Here is a 20292-nt window from a genome sequence, read left to right as displayed (position 1 = left end):
AAAATATCCCACCAACTTTCAGCCATTTGGTTGATTTGATAATCAATGTTATTCACGTAACCTCAGTGGTCATAAAAGTTATGGTTGATTATTGTAAGTTTTGGGAGCTCTGTAGCTTTACTGTGGAAACTGCATAAATTACTAACGTGTCTGCTTTATCCTAAAGCTTTATTTCTGATCATGGTTACTTTTATATGAATAATTTATCAAGCTGTATAAGGTTTTAAGAACGTTAGGTGGCTGGCTGTATGAGCACTTTAAAAAAAAAAAAAAAAATAGTATTTACGAAGGCATTGGTTTCCACGTTTTTTTTTTTTGTTGAAATGATTATATACTGAGAGATCTGTATCCCATCAATGGGCAGGCGCGAGCACTGAAATGTGTCACAATTAAAATGTAGCTCCCTTTAGAGCAGGGGTCTCAAACTGGCGGCCCTCCAGCTGTTGCGGAACTAAAAGTCCCATCATGCCTCTGCCTGTGAGAGTCATGCTTGTACCTGTCAGTCTTGCAATGCCTCATGGGACTTGTAGTTTCGTAACAGCTGGAGGGCCACCAGTTTGAGACCCCTGCTTTAGAGTGTAAATACACATGAAATACCACTTAATTGAAGAGGAATGTTTTCTTGAAGTCTTGGGAAAACCCAACGCTTCTGGGAGTGTCAATTTCATGTGTACCCCTCTACCACCTCCCACTCCCATAGCATTTAGTGGTTCCTCCTGTAATGATGCAAAGGTCAGCTAAGCAATGTGGGAGAGGGAAACACAGGATTAGAAGCTCCTAAAGTATTGGTTCCCAGTAGACTTTTGGGGGGCAACTCCTCCCTATCGTAGCAGCATTTGGCACAGACCGCTAAATATTTTCACTCTTCTTTACGTAACACTTCTTTATTTCAATTATGAGATCAACAACAGTCATTTTAAAGGAAACTTTTGATTTTGTATTGGGTGTATACAAAATATTCTAACTCCTAAAAATGTTTTACCACTGGATGCCTTTTGAATTCGTTTGCCTGTAAACCATTTTTCCCAAATCAGGCAGTGACCAGCCAGGTCTAGCATGGCAAATCTTGATATCCTACTGTGCTTATACATAGTATCTGTTACCAATAAATGTTCTACATATGTCTACCTAGATTTTATGGCTCTTTTAGATTAAACTCCGTTGTTATGATTATGCTACTAAAGCAAATCTTATGTGTTTGTCTTGCACCGATGATCTTTGACTTGAAGGTTAATTGTGTTATCGACCCATGTTTTATCCATCTTCATTTAAAACTCATACTTTTTAGTCGGTTCTGATGATCACCAAGTGGAACTGCATGATTAATCATTAAAGAATTGAGATCACGATTCGACCTGCTCCTGATCTTAAAGCATTTCCTCGTTTCAATCCGACGGCTGTCAAAAAAACAAACATAAAACAGGCAACCTGCCAATTTTCCCACAAGGTCGCTAAAGAGAAACATTGTAACTAAGGATGAGCTCAGGCGTGTTTGCAACCCGCATGTGCAGAGCCCTCCAGGAAGTCTGCACAGCACAGAGCTAATCACAGGCAGTGAGACATTTACCCGATCCGCGGCTGCAGAGATTGGGAAATGTCTCGCGGCCTGTGATTAGCGCTGTGCAATGCCAACTTCCTGGCGGGCTCTGCACGTGCGGGTTGCGAACATGACTGAACTCATCCTTAATTGTAACATATCGTTCTTTGAGATCAAAGGGATGAACTTCGGTCTGTAAATGAGATCAGTTTAACCACTTAAAGACTAAACCTTTTTTGACACTTATTGCTTACAGTCAGTATCAGTATTTTTTGGTAGAAAATTACTTGGAACCCCCAAAAATGATATATATAATTTTTGCAGAGACCCTAGAGAATAAAATGGTGGTTGTTGCAATATTTTATGTCAGACTGTGTTTGCACAGCGGTCTTTCAAACGCAAATTTTTTGGGGAAAAAATACACTATACTATCTGTTTTTAAATTCATTAAAGTTAGCCATTTTTTGTATAATGTGAAAGATAATGTTATGCCGCGAGAGAATCGTGATCTTTGTTCGCAGCAAAAAATTCCTGATTCTCATTTTAGCCAGAATTGTGCAGCTCTATATAAAGTTAGCCATGTCAGCTGATTGCAGGTCTGCATTTATACAGTATTGTATAAAGAATGTCTACTCAAGAGCCATCTTCTATTCAATCAGTGCAAGTTTCCCTTTGTAAATGGCAAAATGGTTGAAGCTTCATAGAATGCTGTTTAAAAATAAATATGCATTAATGATTGATAAAGTTAATGCATTCTTAAAGCACAAGTGTAACGTAGCACTATACTTTTTATGTCTTTTTCATCTGTATATATACATGAGTGAATGCAGTGTTATCGTTTCCCAGTTATTGATCTATCCTAGTTACCACATTTACTAAATGGAGTACATGAGGAAGGCAGCAACCAGTGGTTTTCAGTGAAAATGTAAAGGGAACAGATAAACGTTTAATATAGGTATACACCTGAATGCAGTTTTATTAGTGTGTGCTAATCTTTGCTGCTTATTAGAGCTTTGTATTATGTATACATTTTTACACTGTGCACTCGCCCCTTAGTTTATGGTTTGCAGCACAGAGTGTGTGTTGGTGTTCTTTCTCTGCTTGGTAGCCTTGCCATTTGTTTAGACTAATGCTGTAACTTGCTACCTCTCAGTAGTCCTATGATTTTCATGGCTTAACATACTTCAGGACTGATGATTACCTTTCCTTGATTTACATTTTACTGCTGTTCCTTCAAAACAAATTGTTCACCTTGTCTTACAGCAGATTTGTTGTAGGTAACTTACACTACTATAGAACATTAGGCCATTTTATTCTATACCTATTGTTGGTTTTGAGCTTCATTTTAACTATATTATTGTTGCGTAATATAAAGGAATCCCTGGGTTCTCTGGCAGACTATTGAACCAGCACATCAGAATGGCACTGCACCCCTGGCAGCCTATTAAACCATCACCAGGGTGACCCTATCCTTGCTCAATTAATTTGCAGAGTAGCTTGGAACCTAAAAACGTGTTTTTGTAAGGCAAACTGTGACAAGACCTGTCCTGATTCCACTGTGGCCCCCCTCCTTTTGCTCCCTTGGTCTCCCTTTTGACCACCATTGGCATTTTGTGGCCTGTAGGAAAACGCAGAGAGCAGGAAATGGCAGGCTGTGTTGCAAATAAGATGGCTCTGGTCACTTAATAATGCAACTTGTTCTTTTGGGGTCCTGGGTTACTCTGGAAATTAACGGAGTATGGGTGCAGGAGTTTGAAGGCTCCTACAGCATTGTCTCATTGCTGGTTCAGTAAGGTGTCAGCCCACAAGGACTTTTATGCCTCGTACACACGATCGGATTGTTGGCCAACAAAACCGCAGAATTTTATCCAAGGGCTTTGGCCCAAACTTGTCTTGCATACACACGGTCACACAATTGTTGGTCAACAATTACGAACGTAGAGACGTACTACGTGGTTTTTCAGCTCTTTTGCGCCACCCTTTTCAGCTTCTTCTGCTAATTTCTTGTTAGTAGAAGTTTGGTAAGTGTTGATCGTGCTTTTCATTTTGCGCTTTTCAGTTCGTTTCTGAACGGCCAATCGTCAACCAGACATGTTGCGGATTCAGAGGAGATAACGTGTTATTTATTATTGGCCTTGGAGTTATTGCCTTGACATTATTTTTTTTTTTGGTTGAATGATTTGATTTGGTATATTTTCTATATTTTTGGAAGCATAGAATGCACTTTTTGTTTAAATTCTATTGGCAGATAGCATGTCTAATTTTTTTTTTTTTTTTTTTTTTTTTATGCACAATAAAAAAATTGTGTAGAATAATACTTGGCTATGTGTTTTACTTCAAATGACATTTTGGGAGTAGGCAGTTACTTTTAAAATGTAAAATTGACAAGGGACACCAACATAATTGTATCTTTGGTCTTAAAAACTACCGGATAACGGTGTTTTGGTAACTTGCTCAAATTTAAAAAAAAAAAAAAACAATATTCTTTATCACTAGGAAAAAAAAGGCCTTTGAAAATTTGTTTGCAATAACTCCATCAGTATCGCCAGCAAAGCAGCTTCATTATTATCCCATTAAAGAAGAAGAGAATTGTGCGCTGCATTTGGGGATTTCACAATTTGCCACGTCACGAATGTTAATTCTCCATTAGAAACGCTAGTTTACAAGACCAACCGCTTCTGCTTCCGAGCATGCGTGTTTGTACTTTGGACTTTTGTCCGAACTTGTGTACACACGCTTGGAAAATCCGACAACACACATTTGTCCGCGGAAAATTTGAGAGCCTGCTAGCCAACATTTGTTGGCGGAAAGTCTGACAACAATTGTCCGATGGATCATACACACGGTCAGATTTACCGACAACAGCCTGTCATCGAACATTTCCTGTCGGAAAGACCGATCGTGTGTACGAGGCTTTAGGCCTCATGTACACTGCTGCTGGTAAATGGACGTTCAGAGGCAGTCGCATGCTTTTTTCAGCTGCCCTTAAACTCATCCAATGTTATCTTAGTGTATATATACACAGGTTTGTTTAATGTTGTTTTTAGGCAGTTGCGTTTAGAGGCTTTTCTTTGAAGGCAAAAAAATTAGTTCAGACACCGAAGTTTCAGACGCCAAACGCCCCTAGACGCGAACACGGCAAAATGCCACTAAACGCGGCATGCAAACACAGCTAAACGGGCATTTTAAACGCCGGTTTCAATCTGTCAAAAAAATCGTTCAGAAGAGGTTGCCTCAGCGTCCTGTGTACATTAGGCCTTAGGGGAAACAGGTTTCATTGGTTCCTTCCATCTCCTTATTCTATATTGCGATAGTCCCCCTCTCTCAAATGACCAAAAACTTGAAAGCATAATCAGATTCATTGATCTGGCCTATCATAGGGTAACTATCACATAATTTTTTTTTTTCTAGATATTTTTAGAATAAATTCTTAAAAACAAATCTTAAATCCTTCTGTACAGGACACAGGCAAGTTATTCATACACCATGAGTTATAGACTTGTACCTTTTTAGGTGATTGGACACTTGCAAGCTTTTGAAACTTGCTCCCTGGGCACCTCCCCTCTAACCCTACCCCACTCTGGGAGTCTTCAGGTTTTTGCTAGTGTGTAAAGGTGATCAACCTTTCCTTGCACAGAAATCCATTTGCTGCCAAGAATTTCCAATAGTGATGGGTTCAAAGTAGACTATTTTGTATCCGTTACATCTGTCAGATGGTCCCATCCAGTAAAGAGCCTTTCCTTCACAACAGCAAAGTTGTATCACGCCCAAGACCATCCTTTCTTCTTAAAGTGGGGTTCCACCCAAAAAAAAAAACTACATGAAAAATGTAAAAAAAAAAAAAATACAAAAAAAATTTGGATTTTTTTTTTTTACTTACCTCTAAATGCCTGTTGCTAGGTGGTCCCTCGTAGTCTGCCTCTTCCAGTGCCTGGGCTGGTGACATCACTTCCCCCTCGGCACAGGAAGGGCTCAGCTCTGCTCCCTCCCTCCTGTCAATCATCTGGGACCCATTACAGGTCCCAGGTGACTGAGCGGCCAATCGCGGCGCCGCTCGCGCATGCACAGTGGGTGCCAGGCTGTGAAGCCACATCCTGGCGCCCACAGTTGCAATGCTGGCGCCGCTGAACGGAGGGGGAGATGAGCGGGGCTTGGATCCCCCGCATCGCTGGACCCTGGGACAGGTAAGTGTCCAATTAAAAGTCAGCAGCTGCAGTATTTGTAGCTGCTGACTTTTTAATTTTTTTATTTTTTTTTTTATTTTTTTACTGGACCTCGGGTGGAACTCCTCTTTAAGTCTGTTTCAGTGTTCCATCTCAATGAAGACACTGTTCTACCAACCTTGTGTCCTGCTCCTAAGCATCCAAAGGAAATCTCTCTTGCCTGGATATAGTGAGAACCATTGGAGTGTACCTGAGAGCTACAGCTTCAAATTGGACAAAAGGATTCCTTGTTTGTTCTTTCCTCAGGACCTTGCAAGGGATACCCTGCTTCAAAATCCACCATTGCACAGTGGGGCAGGAATTTTACCAAAAGAGCTTATGTTCTTAAACTCCTCCTGCGCTTTTGCTTGCCCAGTCCACCAATCCTGGGAGTATCCTGTGCTTTTAGACCCAGGCCTCTTTTGCCAAACTGTAAGGCCACACCGCCTGGTCTTCAGTTTAAAAGTTTTACCAGGCGGATGTCGAATCTGTGGATGCAGCTTTTGGCTGCAAGGTTCTTGCATTGGCACTCTTAACTTGGGTGGTTTTTGGGGCCTGTTGACACAGTTCCGTTTGCCTAGTTGTTGCCCACCCTTTTTATTAACTGCTTGAGAATGTCCTATGGTGTATAGTTGCCTGTGTCCTTTACTGTAGGATTAAGATAAAATGAATTTGGACTTGCCAGCAAATTCTATATCGTGGAGTACAGTACAGGACATGGGTCACACTCCTAACTCACCTTGTTTGCTTTACATTGCTGGCTAAAAACTGAGGACTTGAATAGTGGAGTGGGGTTTCAAGGGAGGCACCCCAGGGGAGCGTGTCCTCAAAAGCTTGCCTGTGTCCAATCAGATGAAAGTACAAGCCTTTAACGAATGGTGTATGAATAGGTTGCCAGTGTCCTATATTGTATCCAAGATATGGATTTTGAAGTTAAGGCAAAATTACTTTTTTTTCCTGTATCACCCATTGAGGGACAGAGGAATAAACGTTTGTTGTGTTCAGTTTTTAAAAGAGAATTTTGGGATTTAAAAAAAAATAAACATTCATACTCGCCTAGGTGGGCGCAGCATCGATCCAATGAGAACTGAGAGATCCAAGACTGCTGATCGCTCAATTCTTGGGTACCCTCTGAGCACAGAGCAGTCAGTCACTGTCTCTCTGCCCCTCCAGTATTCACTGCAGCACCGGACTGTGGAGGGGATGGTTGCTGCTGGCTCAGTCTCTCAGCAGCGCACTGGGAAGCAGAGCCAGCTCCTGGTCCGGAATTGAGGTGGACATTGTCAGGATCCCTGTAGAGCCTGGAGCAGCTCTGTGACCGGCTTTAGCCTGCTGTCAGTTGAATCTGGGTCAAAGGAGTGTAGAACTATGTGCACTCCTGTGATATCCACAGGAGAAGTATGGCTAAAAGAGCTTTTTTTTGGGACTTGGCCTAGCAGCTTTTTTTGAACTTGTTAGTTGTTGCTCTGGGAGAGTGTGGTGTTTTTATTGATTGGATGCTCCTCCACTTTACTGGATGATTTACTACCCATCATTCCTTTAGGTATCCGTTTCCCCTGTTCCTTTAGGTATTCGTTTCCACTTAGTGGTGATCATCTGCCTTGGTCTGGAGTACCAGCTTGATCCTTGTTGGTTGCAATTTCCATATTTGGTTTAGCCCTTTCATCATCTAGGCTTGATACAGGCATTGATTCCTTAAGATACTCTATTGGAGAAATCTCTCCACATCTGTTGGACCTTTCAGTGGCTGTTGTCCACCCCTCAGCTGGACTGCATTGGACATTTTGACTGTTACAAATATATAACTAAAGGCAAACACTGTCTCTGAGTGGAAAGGGATTATAACACTAGTCGTGTGTTTTTTTTTGTTTTTTTTTTTGTTTTTTATTGCGGTCTGTGTCCCCAGTTAGGGAGATTCACCCTCCGTTTTACCATTGTGACCAAAAGTGAAAGTGTGTGAAAATCCCAAATTTGTCCCCAGAACAGTAATAGATGGGAAATCTTCCAATGGGGATGTTTGTTTTAGTGGCCCTGGTGACATCCAGGGATTCCCTCACTTTTTTGTTATGGCTATGGGGGAGGAAATTAAGGACAATCTCCCCAGTGGGGCAGGTGACAAAACACTGACAGAGGTTCTTGCCCTCCCTTAAGCCTGGCAAACACTACTGTTTTTTTATTTTTATTTTTTTTCAATCCAGCGGGGCTGAGCGAAGAAAAACGGTCAGCTCAGTTATACAATGTTAGTACAGCGATCTCCCATGCTGTGCTATTGTGTAATGACAGAGGGGGGGACTGTCCCCCACAAGAACACTCTGGTCATTGCTATCATCCTTTGGCTGAGATAGCTAACAGAGCCGATCAACAGACCTTTTTCGGTCATGCCCCTTCAACAGAAGCTAGCCGAACAGCCGACTTCTGTCAGACCAGCTACAGGGGCCAAATGTCAGCCGGTTTCTATTGAACTGCTGCCCAATATCTGGCCCGTGTGTACTAGGCTTTATTTCAAAATAGGGGGAAAAAAAAGTTTTGCCCGTTTTTTTTCAGTTCTACTTTAAGAATTCCTGTGATCCCTCAATGAAAGCTGGAGACTGTCATTTGAAGTGCAAGCCTAGATGACTGGATTCCAATTTTTAATTCAAACTAAGAGGATAGATAGGAGAGAGTTGACAAAGGAAGGAAGAGCTTAAGTAGGATGAGAGTCAGGGGGAAGAGAGAAGGAACAAACAAAAAAAGGAGGAAGGATGGGAATTGGGTGAGAGGGGAGAAGGGGGTCAAGCAAACCGGAATGGGGAATAGGAGCAGGTAGAAGATACAAAATGTGTGGGCATTTGCTTACGTTAGCTGACACACGTATGGAATTCTGGAGACTCCTTGTAGCCAATCCAGCAATAGCAAGTCTTTGTGAATTTGGACATCTTATTCTGGGAAATGTGGATCAGCTCTTCTGTCTCTTCCATGTGAATAATCCTGTGGAACCATTCACAAATTGATGAAACAGTTGCCGAACGCCAATGGCGTGGAATACATAGCTTAGCAGCGTTCACCATGCACATCGCCAACGATTTATTATATACTCATTTCGATAGGGAGGTGTGGTGCAAAAGAAATTGCACCAGGGTGTAATCCAAGCTATAGGAGGTTACTTTGGAAATGATATTGTGTACTTGTTTCCAAAAGGGCTGAAGGATGGGAAAAGACCACTACATGTGGAGCATGGTGCCGACTTCAACTCCACATCTCCAACAGAGATTGGAAACTGGGGGATAAAATTTGTGGAGTCTAGATGGAGTTCGTTACCACCGAGAGAATTCTGTATCCGTTTTCTTGAATGAGCCCTTGTGGCTAAGGGTGCATGTAGTCTCCCACTCTGTCTCCGAGAGTGTCAAATTCAGCTCCCGGCCCAGGCCTGATAGAATGGCGTAACAGAAATGGGAATCGAGTCCAAAAGCGCCCTGTAGAAAAATGAGATCATATGTCGTTGTGGTTGAGAACGACTACAGGTTAACTCCATCGGGTTTAAAGGTCTCTCCCAGAGTGTGGCGTTGATCTGTGAAGTGAGAAAATGTCTAATTTGAAGGTATGATCAGAAAGGTATCGTATGTGAAAGCATTGATAGCTTCTTGTAATGGCGTTTTCCCCTTGTGGAAAAAATGCTGGCCCTGGACATCGCAGTTTGGCCAACCAAATCGTAAAAAGGATTGTGACATACCTGGGGGGGAAGGCAGGGTTGAAGCGAAGGTAGCTCTTTTAATTGTTCACAAAATTGGCTCATGATGGCTTGAGGTGGGGTTGTATGAAGGCTGGCTTCAGTGTGTGTTGTGGTTTTTTGTTTTTTTTTTTTGTTTTTGTTTTTTTTTTTTTGTTTTTTTTTTGTAGGTGGCAGTATAGCATGACTGTTTAAGAATCCTGTATGCCTCAATGTCAGCAGAAAGATTTTATGACAAGTACAATGATACAGACAGGATAAACTAATGAAAGTCCAGATGAAAGAAGTGACTCATTTCCATCTTGCTCAGCTGCTAAATTAGGAACACTAAAACCATTCCCTGTCCACTGATCATTAGCTCATAGCTGGGAAGAACCGTTGCTAGTCCACCTATTATTGCTATGATCAGGGAGTGTTTCATTTGCACCAGGCTAGTTATTTAGTTGATTATGAGAACAGTGTTTTTCCTGGATATTGCAGATGTTTGTATTTTAGTCTTGGGTTTTAGTATGTATTTATGTAGAACTTTTTATTTCCAAGGCTGTTGGGTTTACACAAAAAAAAGTTTGTTGATGTTCCGGAGTTTTTTAATAAGTTTGTGTTGGCCTTTAGAAAAAGATGGAACCTACTTGCCATAGCAGATGTCTTCTGCACCCATTGTTCACTTTTCTTCCAGTGTGCCATTTACTGTGTACCTAAATGTATTGGCTCCAGCTTCTATTGAGTGTGGGAGTTTTCCTGTTTGAAAATCAAAATTATTCAGACAGGATATGAGACATCACCTGAGAAATTCTGCCGTAAGCACAAATTCTATGACAAACATGCAAAAAGCTTTTTATAGATCTTGTTGTAGATTTTGCAGGTTTTACCATCAGCCAGTACAAAATTGTTTTCTCTTTTAAATCTATAAAACTGCAGATGGTTAGTCTTAGAAAACAAGTTGTTTTTTTTTGTTTGTTTTTTCATACCTCATGGGACAGAGTTAGGCTAATATTCATTGCCTGCTGAGTTGTTATACTTCATCTCCAGGTGAATGGACACTGGAAGACCAAAGATCTTTAGACAGGAAGTAATCCCTTATATAACCTCTCCCACACAGGAAGTACTTCAGTTTTCTACCAATGTCTGCAAGGTGGATAGCACAGTTGTTTGAGCTCTCTGAGCTCCAGGTCTCTAGTCCCACAAACGGTTCTTAAAGGAATCAAGGAATTGACCAATCGGATCCATTTGACACAGGCCTTATATGCTTAGGTAAATGGTACCCAAGTCTCGCAAAGAAGACTCAAGATCCTAGGAGGTTTTGCCTGTTATGCGGCCTCCAGGGCCATGGACCCTGTGAAGTGGAATCCTGAACACAGCGCTAAGGCAACGTACGTGTGTTTTCAAAAGCACCGCTGGGCTCAGCAGTTTGTTTGGTGGCCATGCCGCACATGCGCCGTAGCCTTTATCTCGGCGCATGAAGTTTTGCATCATACGCGAACATGGCCACGCCCGTACGCTAAGAACGCGCACGTGCATGTCTGAAACCATGAAATCAGACCGAGACAAGTACAGTTAAATCACACTTGTTTAATAATAAAAGTAAAAAGAACAAACGTAGTCAAAACATAGCCAAAGTTCAGTAACCGGAACGGATAGTCAGCCAAGCCAGAAATCGGGGATCAAAGTAGTGGAACAGCAAGCAGGATTCGGAGCCAGAAGGGATGTCAGCAAAGTCAGTCTTTAAACAGGAATGCAGGAGATGTTTCTTGTGATGTTGACCAAGGCGAAGGTAGAGCTCCTCTGGACTGGACGGCTTAAGTAGGCAGGACTGACTAGCAGTATATGAACACCAGCTGAGTAATTGTGAAGAGAGATGGGAGCTGGCATTTAGCTGACAGCTGAGCGGCCAGCTCAGAGAAGGAAGGGCTGAGCCCAGCCCTGACCATGCGCACGCATGCGCAGAACGTTCCGGCGCACAACCAGCTTCTTTATGCTGTGTATGCCAAGCATGCTTTGCTTCCAGAAGACAGCTGTGGGACACAGAGCAGGCTCTGAACCAGGCACTTGCAGCGGTTCATTTCTCCTTACTAGGGTAACTTGAGTCACCAGGTGTTTGGCAAGCTAAAAGTGCTTAGCATGATTGTTGCATAGGGGCTTGGTGAGCCCTATTAAAGGGTCTCCCTTCTGAGGTGTGTTAATATTACACCCAGGTACTCCCTTTTTGTGGCTAGTGTCTTCAAAAAAGAGGAGCGGGAATAACACTACAGGGAAGGGAACACCTATGTCGTCAGTAGTTCCTGATGAACCTAGTCGTATCCCTTGTGTTGTATTCCCTGAAGGCACGGCACGACCCCGATCTCTGTATAGAGCCGTGTCCGCGGCTCTTTAACCATGTGTTTGGCTGTGTCCAATCACAGCCGGTCACATGTATACAAGGAGATGCCGGTAATCAGCTCTCCTTGCCTCACACTGACAGAGTGTGAGGCGAGGAGAGCCGATCAGCGGCATCTCCTCACAAGGGGACATCTAGGGATGTAATCAGGGCACTGATCATCAGTGCCCTGATTACAGTAAATAGTGTCACAAAACCATGCCCACCAATGCAAGCATACAGTGCCCACCAGTGGCAGCAACCAGTGCCACAAATCAGTGGCCATTAGTGATGCCAATCAGTGCTGCCCATCAATGCCCACCAATGCCGCCTGTCGGTGCCCACCAGTACCGCCCGACAGTGTTCATCAGTTCCCATAAGTGCCTCATCATTGCCCACCAGTTCAGCCTATCAGTACCGCCTCATCAACGCACATCAGTGAAAGCCACGACTTTGCGTCTGCGTGGACGCATGTTGCATAAACGCAGGGTTTTTATAAGCATGTTTCTGTATAGAGGTGTGGGCATAATTGTGTATGCATGTTGCATAGATATACGTGTTTGCATAAACACATGGTGCATAGACACATTTGAATAGATGCGTGTGGCATAATATATGTTGCATAAACACGTTTCATAAACGCATGCTTGCTTATTCTGTAAGTGCAGGTCTCCATGCGCACGTAATGAGTAAGTGAAAGGTTGCATAGACACGCACTTTCGTGGTTTTGCCTAAACGCATATTTGCCTAAACACATACCTGCTTCCATAAACGCATGTCTCCATAAATACATATTGCTTAAATGCACGTTGGCAGGTTTTCCTTTATACTGCATACATATATGCTTGGTTTAAACCAGGGATGCACCGAATGGGTTTTTTGGGGCCGAAACCGATACCGAAAATCTTCCTTGATCCCAAAAACTGAAACCGATACCGAAACAGCACCGAAGACGAACATGGTGCAGGAGATGGTCAGAGACTGGGGACATGGTGCAGGAGATGGTCAGAGACTGGGGACATGGTGCAGGAGGTGGTCAGAGACTGGGGACATGGTGCAGGAGGTGGTCAGAGACTGGGGACATGGTGCAGGAGGTGGTCAGAGACTGGGGACATGGTGCAGGAGGTGGTCAGAGACTGGGGACATGGTGCAGGAGATGGTCAGAGACTGGGGACATGGTGCAGGAGATGGTCAGAGACTGGGGACATGGTGCAGGAGATGGTCAGAGACTGGGGACATGGTGCAGGAGATGGTCAGAGACTGGGGACATGGTGCAGGAGATGGTCAGAGACTGGGGACATGGTGCAGGAGATGGCCAGAGACTGGGGACATGGTGCAGGAGATGGCCAGAGACTGGGGACATGGTGCAGGAGATGGCCAGAGACTGGGGACATGGTGCAGGAGATGGCCAGAGACTGGGGACATGGTGCAGGAGATGGCCAGAGACTGGGGACATGGTGCAGGAGATGGCCAGAGACTGGGGACATGGTGCAGGAGATGGCCAGAGACTGGGGACATGGTGCAGGAGATGGCCAGAGACTGGGGACATGGTGCAGGAGATCAATGCAGCCTACCAGTCAGTTGTAGCAGCCTGTCTGTGCCCGTCATGCAGCCTCACCAGTGCCTGTGTCCATATGTAGCAGCCCGCCAGTGCCCATGCCATGCAGCCTCACCAATGCCCGGTAATGCTATGTCATGCTGTGTGTCAGATCTGAATCGCCGTGCAGCCAGTTTCATCCCGGTACGCCCCCCAGAGTCTCCCCTCCCTCCCTCCTCCTCCTCTCACTTCTGTCCCACACAGCCTCCCCAGTGCCTGGTAATGAATGTCACGCTCACACGCGGTGTGTCAGAGTTCTGAATCGCCCTGCAGCCGATGTCCCGCCTCCTATGACACACAGCACAATGATCCCTGGCGTTGGATCAGAGTGCTGTCTATCACAAGAGGCGATCTAGGAGGCGGGACATCGGCTGCACGGCGATTCAGATCTCTGACACACAGCATGTGAGCGTGACATTCATTACCAGGCACTGGGGAGGCTGTGTAGAACAGACGTAAGAGGAGGGAGGGGAGACTCTGAGGGGCGTATGAGATGAAACATGTGCGGCACCCGGCGGGATGGCCCCTTTTTTCGGCGCTAGTATCGGCAAAAATTGGGACTGGGATTCGCTCTTGGTTGTCTTTGCAGAGGATATTTTTTGAATCAATTGGGAGACTGTTAGTTCCTAATTTCAGAAGATGGCTCCATTTGGTTGCCTTAACTTCACTAAGTGGAGTGTCAGAGCTGGCAGACCTTTCATGCAAGGAGCCGTTCTTGGTCGCACATTGTAAGATATTGCGTCCTAATCCATCTATTTTGCCTAGAGTGGTTTCTAGGTTTCACTTGAATCAGGACAGTGTCTTGCCTTTATATTTTTCTTCTAATCCACAGTCGGCAAGAAAAAGATCGCTACCTACTCTAGCGGTAGTTCAGACGCTTACCTGTAAAATACTTTTCCTGGAGTACATCATGGGACACACGAGACCAGGAAGTTTATTGCTTGCTACAAAACTGAGGTACTTCCTGTGTAGGAGGGGTTATATAGGGGAGGACCTCTTGTTTGATTTACCAATGTCCATTCACCAATAGGTGGCGTATAACCCAGTTATTACGGCCTACCCTGTGTCCCGTGATGTACTCCAGGAAAAAGATTTTACAGGTAAGCTGTAGAAAAAAATCCTAATTTTCTCTCAGCCTCATTCGGCGGAAGAGAGACGACTGCATTCTTTGGACTGTGTCTGGGCAGTCAAGGTTTGTTGACTATATCTGCGGAGATCCGAGGATCAAACTTTTTTGTTTTAGAAAAGGACCCAAGAAGGGGCAAACAGCCTCCAAAGCTTCCATTGCCAATTGGGTTTGTCAATTGGTCATTCAGACCTATGGTCTGAAATGTAAAGCTCCTCCGTTTAGGGTAAGAGCTCATTCTACCAAGGGGGGTAGGAACCTCCTGGGCTTTTCGCCATCAGGTATCTGTGGCTCAGATTTGTAAGGCTGCTACCTGGTCTTCAGTCCATACGTTCACAAAATTTTATCAAGTGGATGTTCGAGCAGCCGAGGATTTGGCTTTCCAGATGCAGTGTACTGCGGGCTGCCATATAAGGTCTGATGACTATTTGGCAGGGTGTCTCCCTCCCCTCAAGGCTATTGCACTGGGACATCCCAGCAGGTAATGAATATTAGCCTAACTCTGTGTCCCATAATGTATGAAAAAGAAAATAGGATTTCTTTGAGTACATCATGGGACACAGAGGTCCCTCCCCTCTTTGAGGTTTCAGTGCTTGCTACAAAACTGAAGTACTTCCTGTATAGGGGATCACTTCCTGTCTAAAGACCTTTGGTTTACCAGTGTCCGTTCACCTGGAGATTAAGTATAACCCAGCAGCAGGTAATGAATATTAGCCTAACTCTGTGTCCCATGATGTACTCAAAGAAAAGGCTTTTACAGGTAACTATGATGAAAAAATTCTATTGTTGCAGGTACGCCATGCAACAAAAATTGCAAGTCTTCAGCTCTAATCCTTTTTCTGTGAATTGATCCATTTTGCTTATAAAGACCCAAGAAATTAAAGAATTGACTAGTTTGGATATGTTTACACTGAGTGTGCTATACCTTATGTCAATGCAAATATTGTATGTTTATTTCACACCTACTTTTTGGACATCTGATGGGGGTGCATCTCAGTAAAATTAGTGGAGTTGGGCATTTTGGGAGGTGCTGAAGTGGATTGGGATGGGTCTTGAAGTAATCTCTATAAAATGTTGACCATGGTGGCTATATAATAGCTAAAAATGTTGGAAGTTGTGCTAGACATTTCAGAGAAAAATAATTATAAACTTTTTTTTTGTTTTTTTTGTTTTTTTTTTGTCTGAACGATCAAGCATTTTTTATTTTTTCTACCTGCCTTGGGCCTAAAGCTTGGAAAGCACCTTCTTAACCTCCGATCAGAGGTATTCTCACAGCAACAGAGCCAGGAGTTGTTGTCAAGACATCGTTTCTTGCAGATGCTCTGTGCTCACTTTTTTTCACCAGGCTATGTGCTGTCACTCATAATGCCCTCGGTACAATTGGACATATCCTGTACTGACTAGTATTGAGAATGATGGCTCCACACTGAAAATCTTCCAACTCGGGGCACATAAGCATGCTGCTTTGTACCCCTAATAGCTACATGGCTTGGGGGGGGGGGGTCGGGGCAATCCTGTAGTGAGTGAATTCACTTCAGGGTCTTTTGCATTGTCAGAGGAAGTTCTGTTCACTGACAGTTACCAGGTTTTTGTTAGATTCAGTAAGAATGCAGTCTGCTTTAGTTTAACCGCTTGGCGACCGCCTCTGTGCAGAATCACGTGTATATATACGTGATTCTGCGTTGCCGGGTAATGGGTGCGCCCACCTGTTCTGTAATTCCTCATAGCACATGCCAATCGCATCGGCACCCGCTGATTGGCTCTCTCGCAGAACATAGCTCTGTGAGTGTAAGAGCACAGCACAGAGCTGTGTTCAGTGACAGGGGATCTAGTTGGTTTTTCATTCCCTGAAATTAAAACCACTACTAGATCCACAGTAAAAGCAGCACACTGTACACACGAATAAATGTTAGGCACGTTTAACCCCTTGATTGCCGTAGATGTTAACCCCTTCCTGGCCAGTGTCATTAGTGCAGTGACAGTGCATATTGTTAGCACTAATCACTGTAATAATGGCACTGGTGATGTCTGCGGCAGGCAAATGGTTACCCTCAATATCAGATTGACTGCTGCAAGTATGTCAGTCCCGTTATAAGTCGTTGATCGCTGCCATTACTTTTTTTTTTAAAAAAAATAAATAAAAATTTCAGTATATATCCCATAAGTTTGTGTAAAAGTTATATCATCTGCAAAACTATCAGTATACACTTATTGGGATTTTTTTTTTTTTTTACCACAGGCATGTAGCAGAATACAATATTTTTTTAATTGGGATATTTTCTTTTTCAAAATTGTCGATTATTTTTCTTTTGTATAATAAAAAATAAAAAACCCAGAGGTGCTCAAATACCACCAAAAGAAAGCTCTTTTGTGTGAAAAAAAAAAGTTATTCTTTTTGTTTGGATACAGTGTTGCATGACCGCGCAATTGTCAGTTAAAATAGCGCAGTGCCGCATAGCAAAAAGATGGCCAGGTCATGAAGGGGAGGTAAATCTTTTGTAGGGCAAGTGGTTAAACAATGCTTTAGTTGTTGTTTTTTGTATATTTTACACATGGAGCCATTGTAAAGTATTGAGGGTAGATAAGTATTTGAATAAGTGGTTGGCTTTTAATTTGTGCATTTCATCAGTGTTTGTGCCGTATTGAATGCCAGTTAACCATGTGTAAGTGAAATGCAAGTACAGCATGTAGTAACATTGTACTTGTGTAATAGCTTTACAAAGTGGCTCACTCTTTCTCCCGAAATACCTGCTCTACAAATGGCATTAAGCCAATTTAACTGCAGGGTTTATAAGGAACGATAGAGTATGTTCATATTTTAATACTTTTCCCAAAATGGTGTCACATTTCAGACCACACACCATTACCAGCTGGTTATATTATTGCATGCTTTCTTATGTATTAATTTTACTAGCAAACTAAGAGAATGACACAAATAAAAACTTGTGCTTGATATATAGTTTTTAAAGCCGTTTTTTTCTCACTGACTTGAGCAAACGACTGTTCTTTATCTGTTGAAGCATACTGCTAACCTTTCTGTATTCTCTCTTTATGCTTTTATTTTTTATTTTTTTCCCCCTTTAAATCCAACTACCTTTTACTTTTTGCCCATAATTTAATTTTGTTGGAATGCTTTTCGTTTTTATATTTGAATTCCTCCATACCCTTCCGTTCTGCAGTGTGACCAAGACCAGTGCATTCAGAGCACCAAATTCGTTTTGCAGGCAGCAGCCACGCCACTCCTTCAGGCTGAACCTACGATACCTGCTGATGAACCACCTTTGCCAGGAAAAACGACCATAACTGCACCGTGCACCACTTTGGCACTTGGCCAGCCAACTCCTCCATCTTCAATCCCAAACCTAAACTCAGAAACCGCTTTGACAGATATGATACCCTTAAAAGAGGACATTGGAAATCATCAATTCTTAACGCCAGATGAAGCACCTTCACCGCCTGGAATGCTGCCAGCAAGCAGCCCTGTGACTCATAGCCATACCATGCATGTCCTCAACCTTGTCAGCCAAGACTCTTTGCATGAAGACTCTGTGCGTGGTCTTGTAAAACTCAGCTCTGTTTGACCAACTGTTTAATTGCACATCTGTTAAACTCTGTGATACGCTTGCACTGTGTCATGATTACAAATGTCCCTTGTACAGTAATTTCAGTTTGGCGAAATAAAAATATGAGGCCATGGACTCTAGATCACCAATTTGAATAAGCTGGCTTGTTTTCTTATATATATCATTTTTATTGCAACTGACTGCCTCATTCAAGGAACTATGTATTTCTGTAAGTCTTCTAAGCTGAAGTTGGGGACATGGCTTATGTGATCTGTGAACGAACTGGAAATGTGAAAACATGGCAGAATATACCTTTTCATTTTGGATAATAGTGTTCAGATGAGCCCTTTTTTTTTTTTTTTTATAGCTGTGCGCCCCTGAGACATTAAACTTGCCTGGCCACTAAAACGGTTATGGAATGAAAGTCTGGACTTTGGCTTAATTTGGCCACCAGGCTCTGAATTTTTGTGGTGTAACCTGCTAACCCTGAAATTTGGGAACCTACACTGTGTTCTGTAAAGCAAATCATACACTTTAAGATAGCCAAATTGTGCTCCTTTCTCCAGGATGTTGTGCTGCAGTTTTATGTTGGTATATGGAAATAAATGCTGCTTACCTAAATAATATTTGGGGATAACCGTGTTTTGGTAAATAGTGGATGGCATAAAAGTTCATGTGTGTTTTTGTTTTTTTTTGTTTTTTTTTTTTTTTCACATTTCAGCATTATTTTCCTGATTTGGTCAAGTTTGCCCAAATTATAAAAGGGCTGATGTTGCTGAATGACAATGCATTGCATTTAACGACATGTACAAATGTTTAGATATGGTATAGTTTAATGCCATGACACTTTTTTTCTTTCCAAATGTGCTAAGACCTCAAATAAAGTTACTTTTTCTTAACAGGCGCTTTCTTCCATTCAATCAAGATTATTTTATGTACAATGTGCTGTATCCAGTATGATTTTATATTTTTAGTTTCAGCATATTTAAAAATACATATTTTTTTCTTATATAAAAATTTGCACGTGAGTAACATTTTTTTCAGAACTTGTTGCATAACCTCTTCCTGTCTACAATTGGTTTATTTACCGTTCCTGAAACTGCAGAGGATACGTTGATTGCCTCTGAGAGCGAGAATCTGAGACATTGGAATAGGTTTACTAAAACTGGAGCACTCAGATTCTGGTGCAGCTGTGCATGGATGCCAATCGGCATCTACCTTCAGCTTGTTCAATTAAGCTTTGGCAATAAAACTTGGAAGCTGATTGGGTTCTATGCAGAACTGCACCAGGTTTTGCACTCTCCGGTTATAGTAAATTAACCCCATTGCATTTCTCAATTTCAGCTGATAATGACAATCAGGTTCCCCAATAGGGATCTAAATAAAGTATTTAATGTCCATGTGATCGTTGTCAGAGTGGTTTTCAATTATGTGATCACTGTCTGCCCTGACATAGTGATCACATGCAGGCTGGAGACTATTGACAAAAAGTCTGCACACTGTTTAGTATTAAAATTAATTTTATTACATAGAAAAAAATTTTTTTACATTTTTGTTCATTGTCAGCCATTATTAAAACCAGCAGTGTTTATTTAATAAAAAAATATAGATAGATATAGTAAAGAATCCAAAATTTAAAACCTTTTAAGTCCTTATAACAAATAAGTGAATCTTCTACATTTATCTGTTTAGTTTTGGATAGCGTTGAGAGGAAAGGTGTGTTTATTTGCTTAAATCCCCAGTGGGGAGATTTGCTCAGTCTGCTCTGAAGACCTTTGTCAGTATAGGGGGACCTTTGCCAGTAAAGGGAAAATCTAAAATTTGTACGGTGGTTACCAGAGGTAAGACCAGATATTCTAGTGGGGACACTTGTTCTGTGATTCCAGTTTCCTTTACACTCTGATTTACTGTCTAAGGATTTTTCTTTCACTTACTGTCCCCAACATGCCCAAAAAAACCTTACAGGGCTTTTAAGCATGTACTATTCAAAGCTAAAACAATTTTAGTTCCACGTGGGTCACCTAGGACCTCAAAAAAGATGAGGAAACTGTGTGTATATATAGGCACAGTTTGACAGAAGTCAATTTGGACATGTTGGGAAAAGTTTTGTTCAGCTGTGCTCGGTGCATTCTGACAGCACCAGGTCCCGGTGTCGGAATACAGGACAAGTGAGACAAAATGTATACATTGTCTCTGTCACTGCTCTCT

The 20292-nt window shown here is 42.5% G+C and overlaps 1 protein-coding gene across 5 annotated transcripts in view; it reads left to right on the top strand.

The window, feature by feature from the left end:
• ZDHHC14 (zDHHC palmitoyltransferase 14) overlaps positions 1-20292 on the top strand; it is a 179684-nt gene that overhangs the window by 138334 nt on the left and 21058 nt on the right. For 3 of the 5 annotated variants that reach the window (XM_073627900.1, XM_073627903.1, XM_073627899.1), the window contains one exon: positions 17701-18983. The exons of 1 other annotated variant lie outside the window; for it this stretch is intronic. In XM_073627900.1, coding sequence (XP_073484001.1) covers positions 17701-18102 — 402 coding nt within the window. In that variant the 3' untranslated portion in view covers positions 18103-18983. Of the gene's footprint in view, positions 1-17700; positions 18984-20292 lie in introns of those variants that run through there. One more of the 5 variants, XM_073627901.1, reaches the window with a different exon arrangement.

The sequence above is a fragment of the Aquarana catesbeiana genome, linkage group LG04 (genome assembly GCF_042186555.1).
Source record: "Aquarana catesbeiana isolate 2022-GZ linkage group LG04, ASM4218655v1, whole genome shotgun sequence".
Classification (NCBI taxonomy): domain Eukaryota; kingdom Metazoa; phylum Chordata; class Amphibia; order Anura; family Ranidae; genus Aquarana; species Aquarana catesbeiana.
The sequence above is the reverse complement of the archived record's forward strand: the minus strand, read 5'-3'. Positions and strand labels throughout refer to the sequence as shown.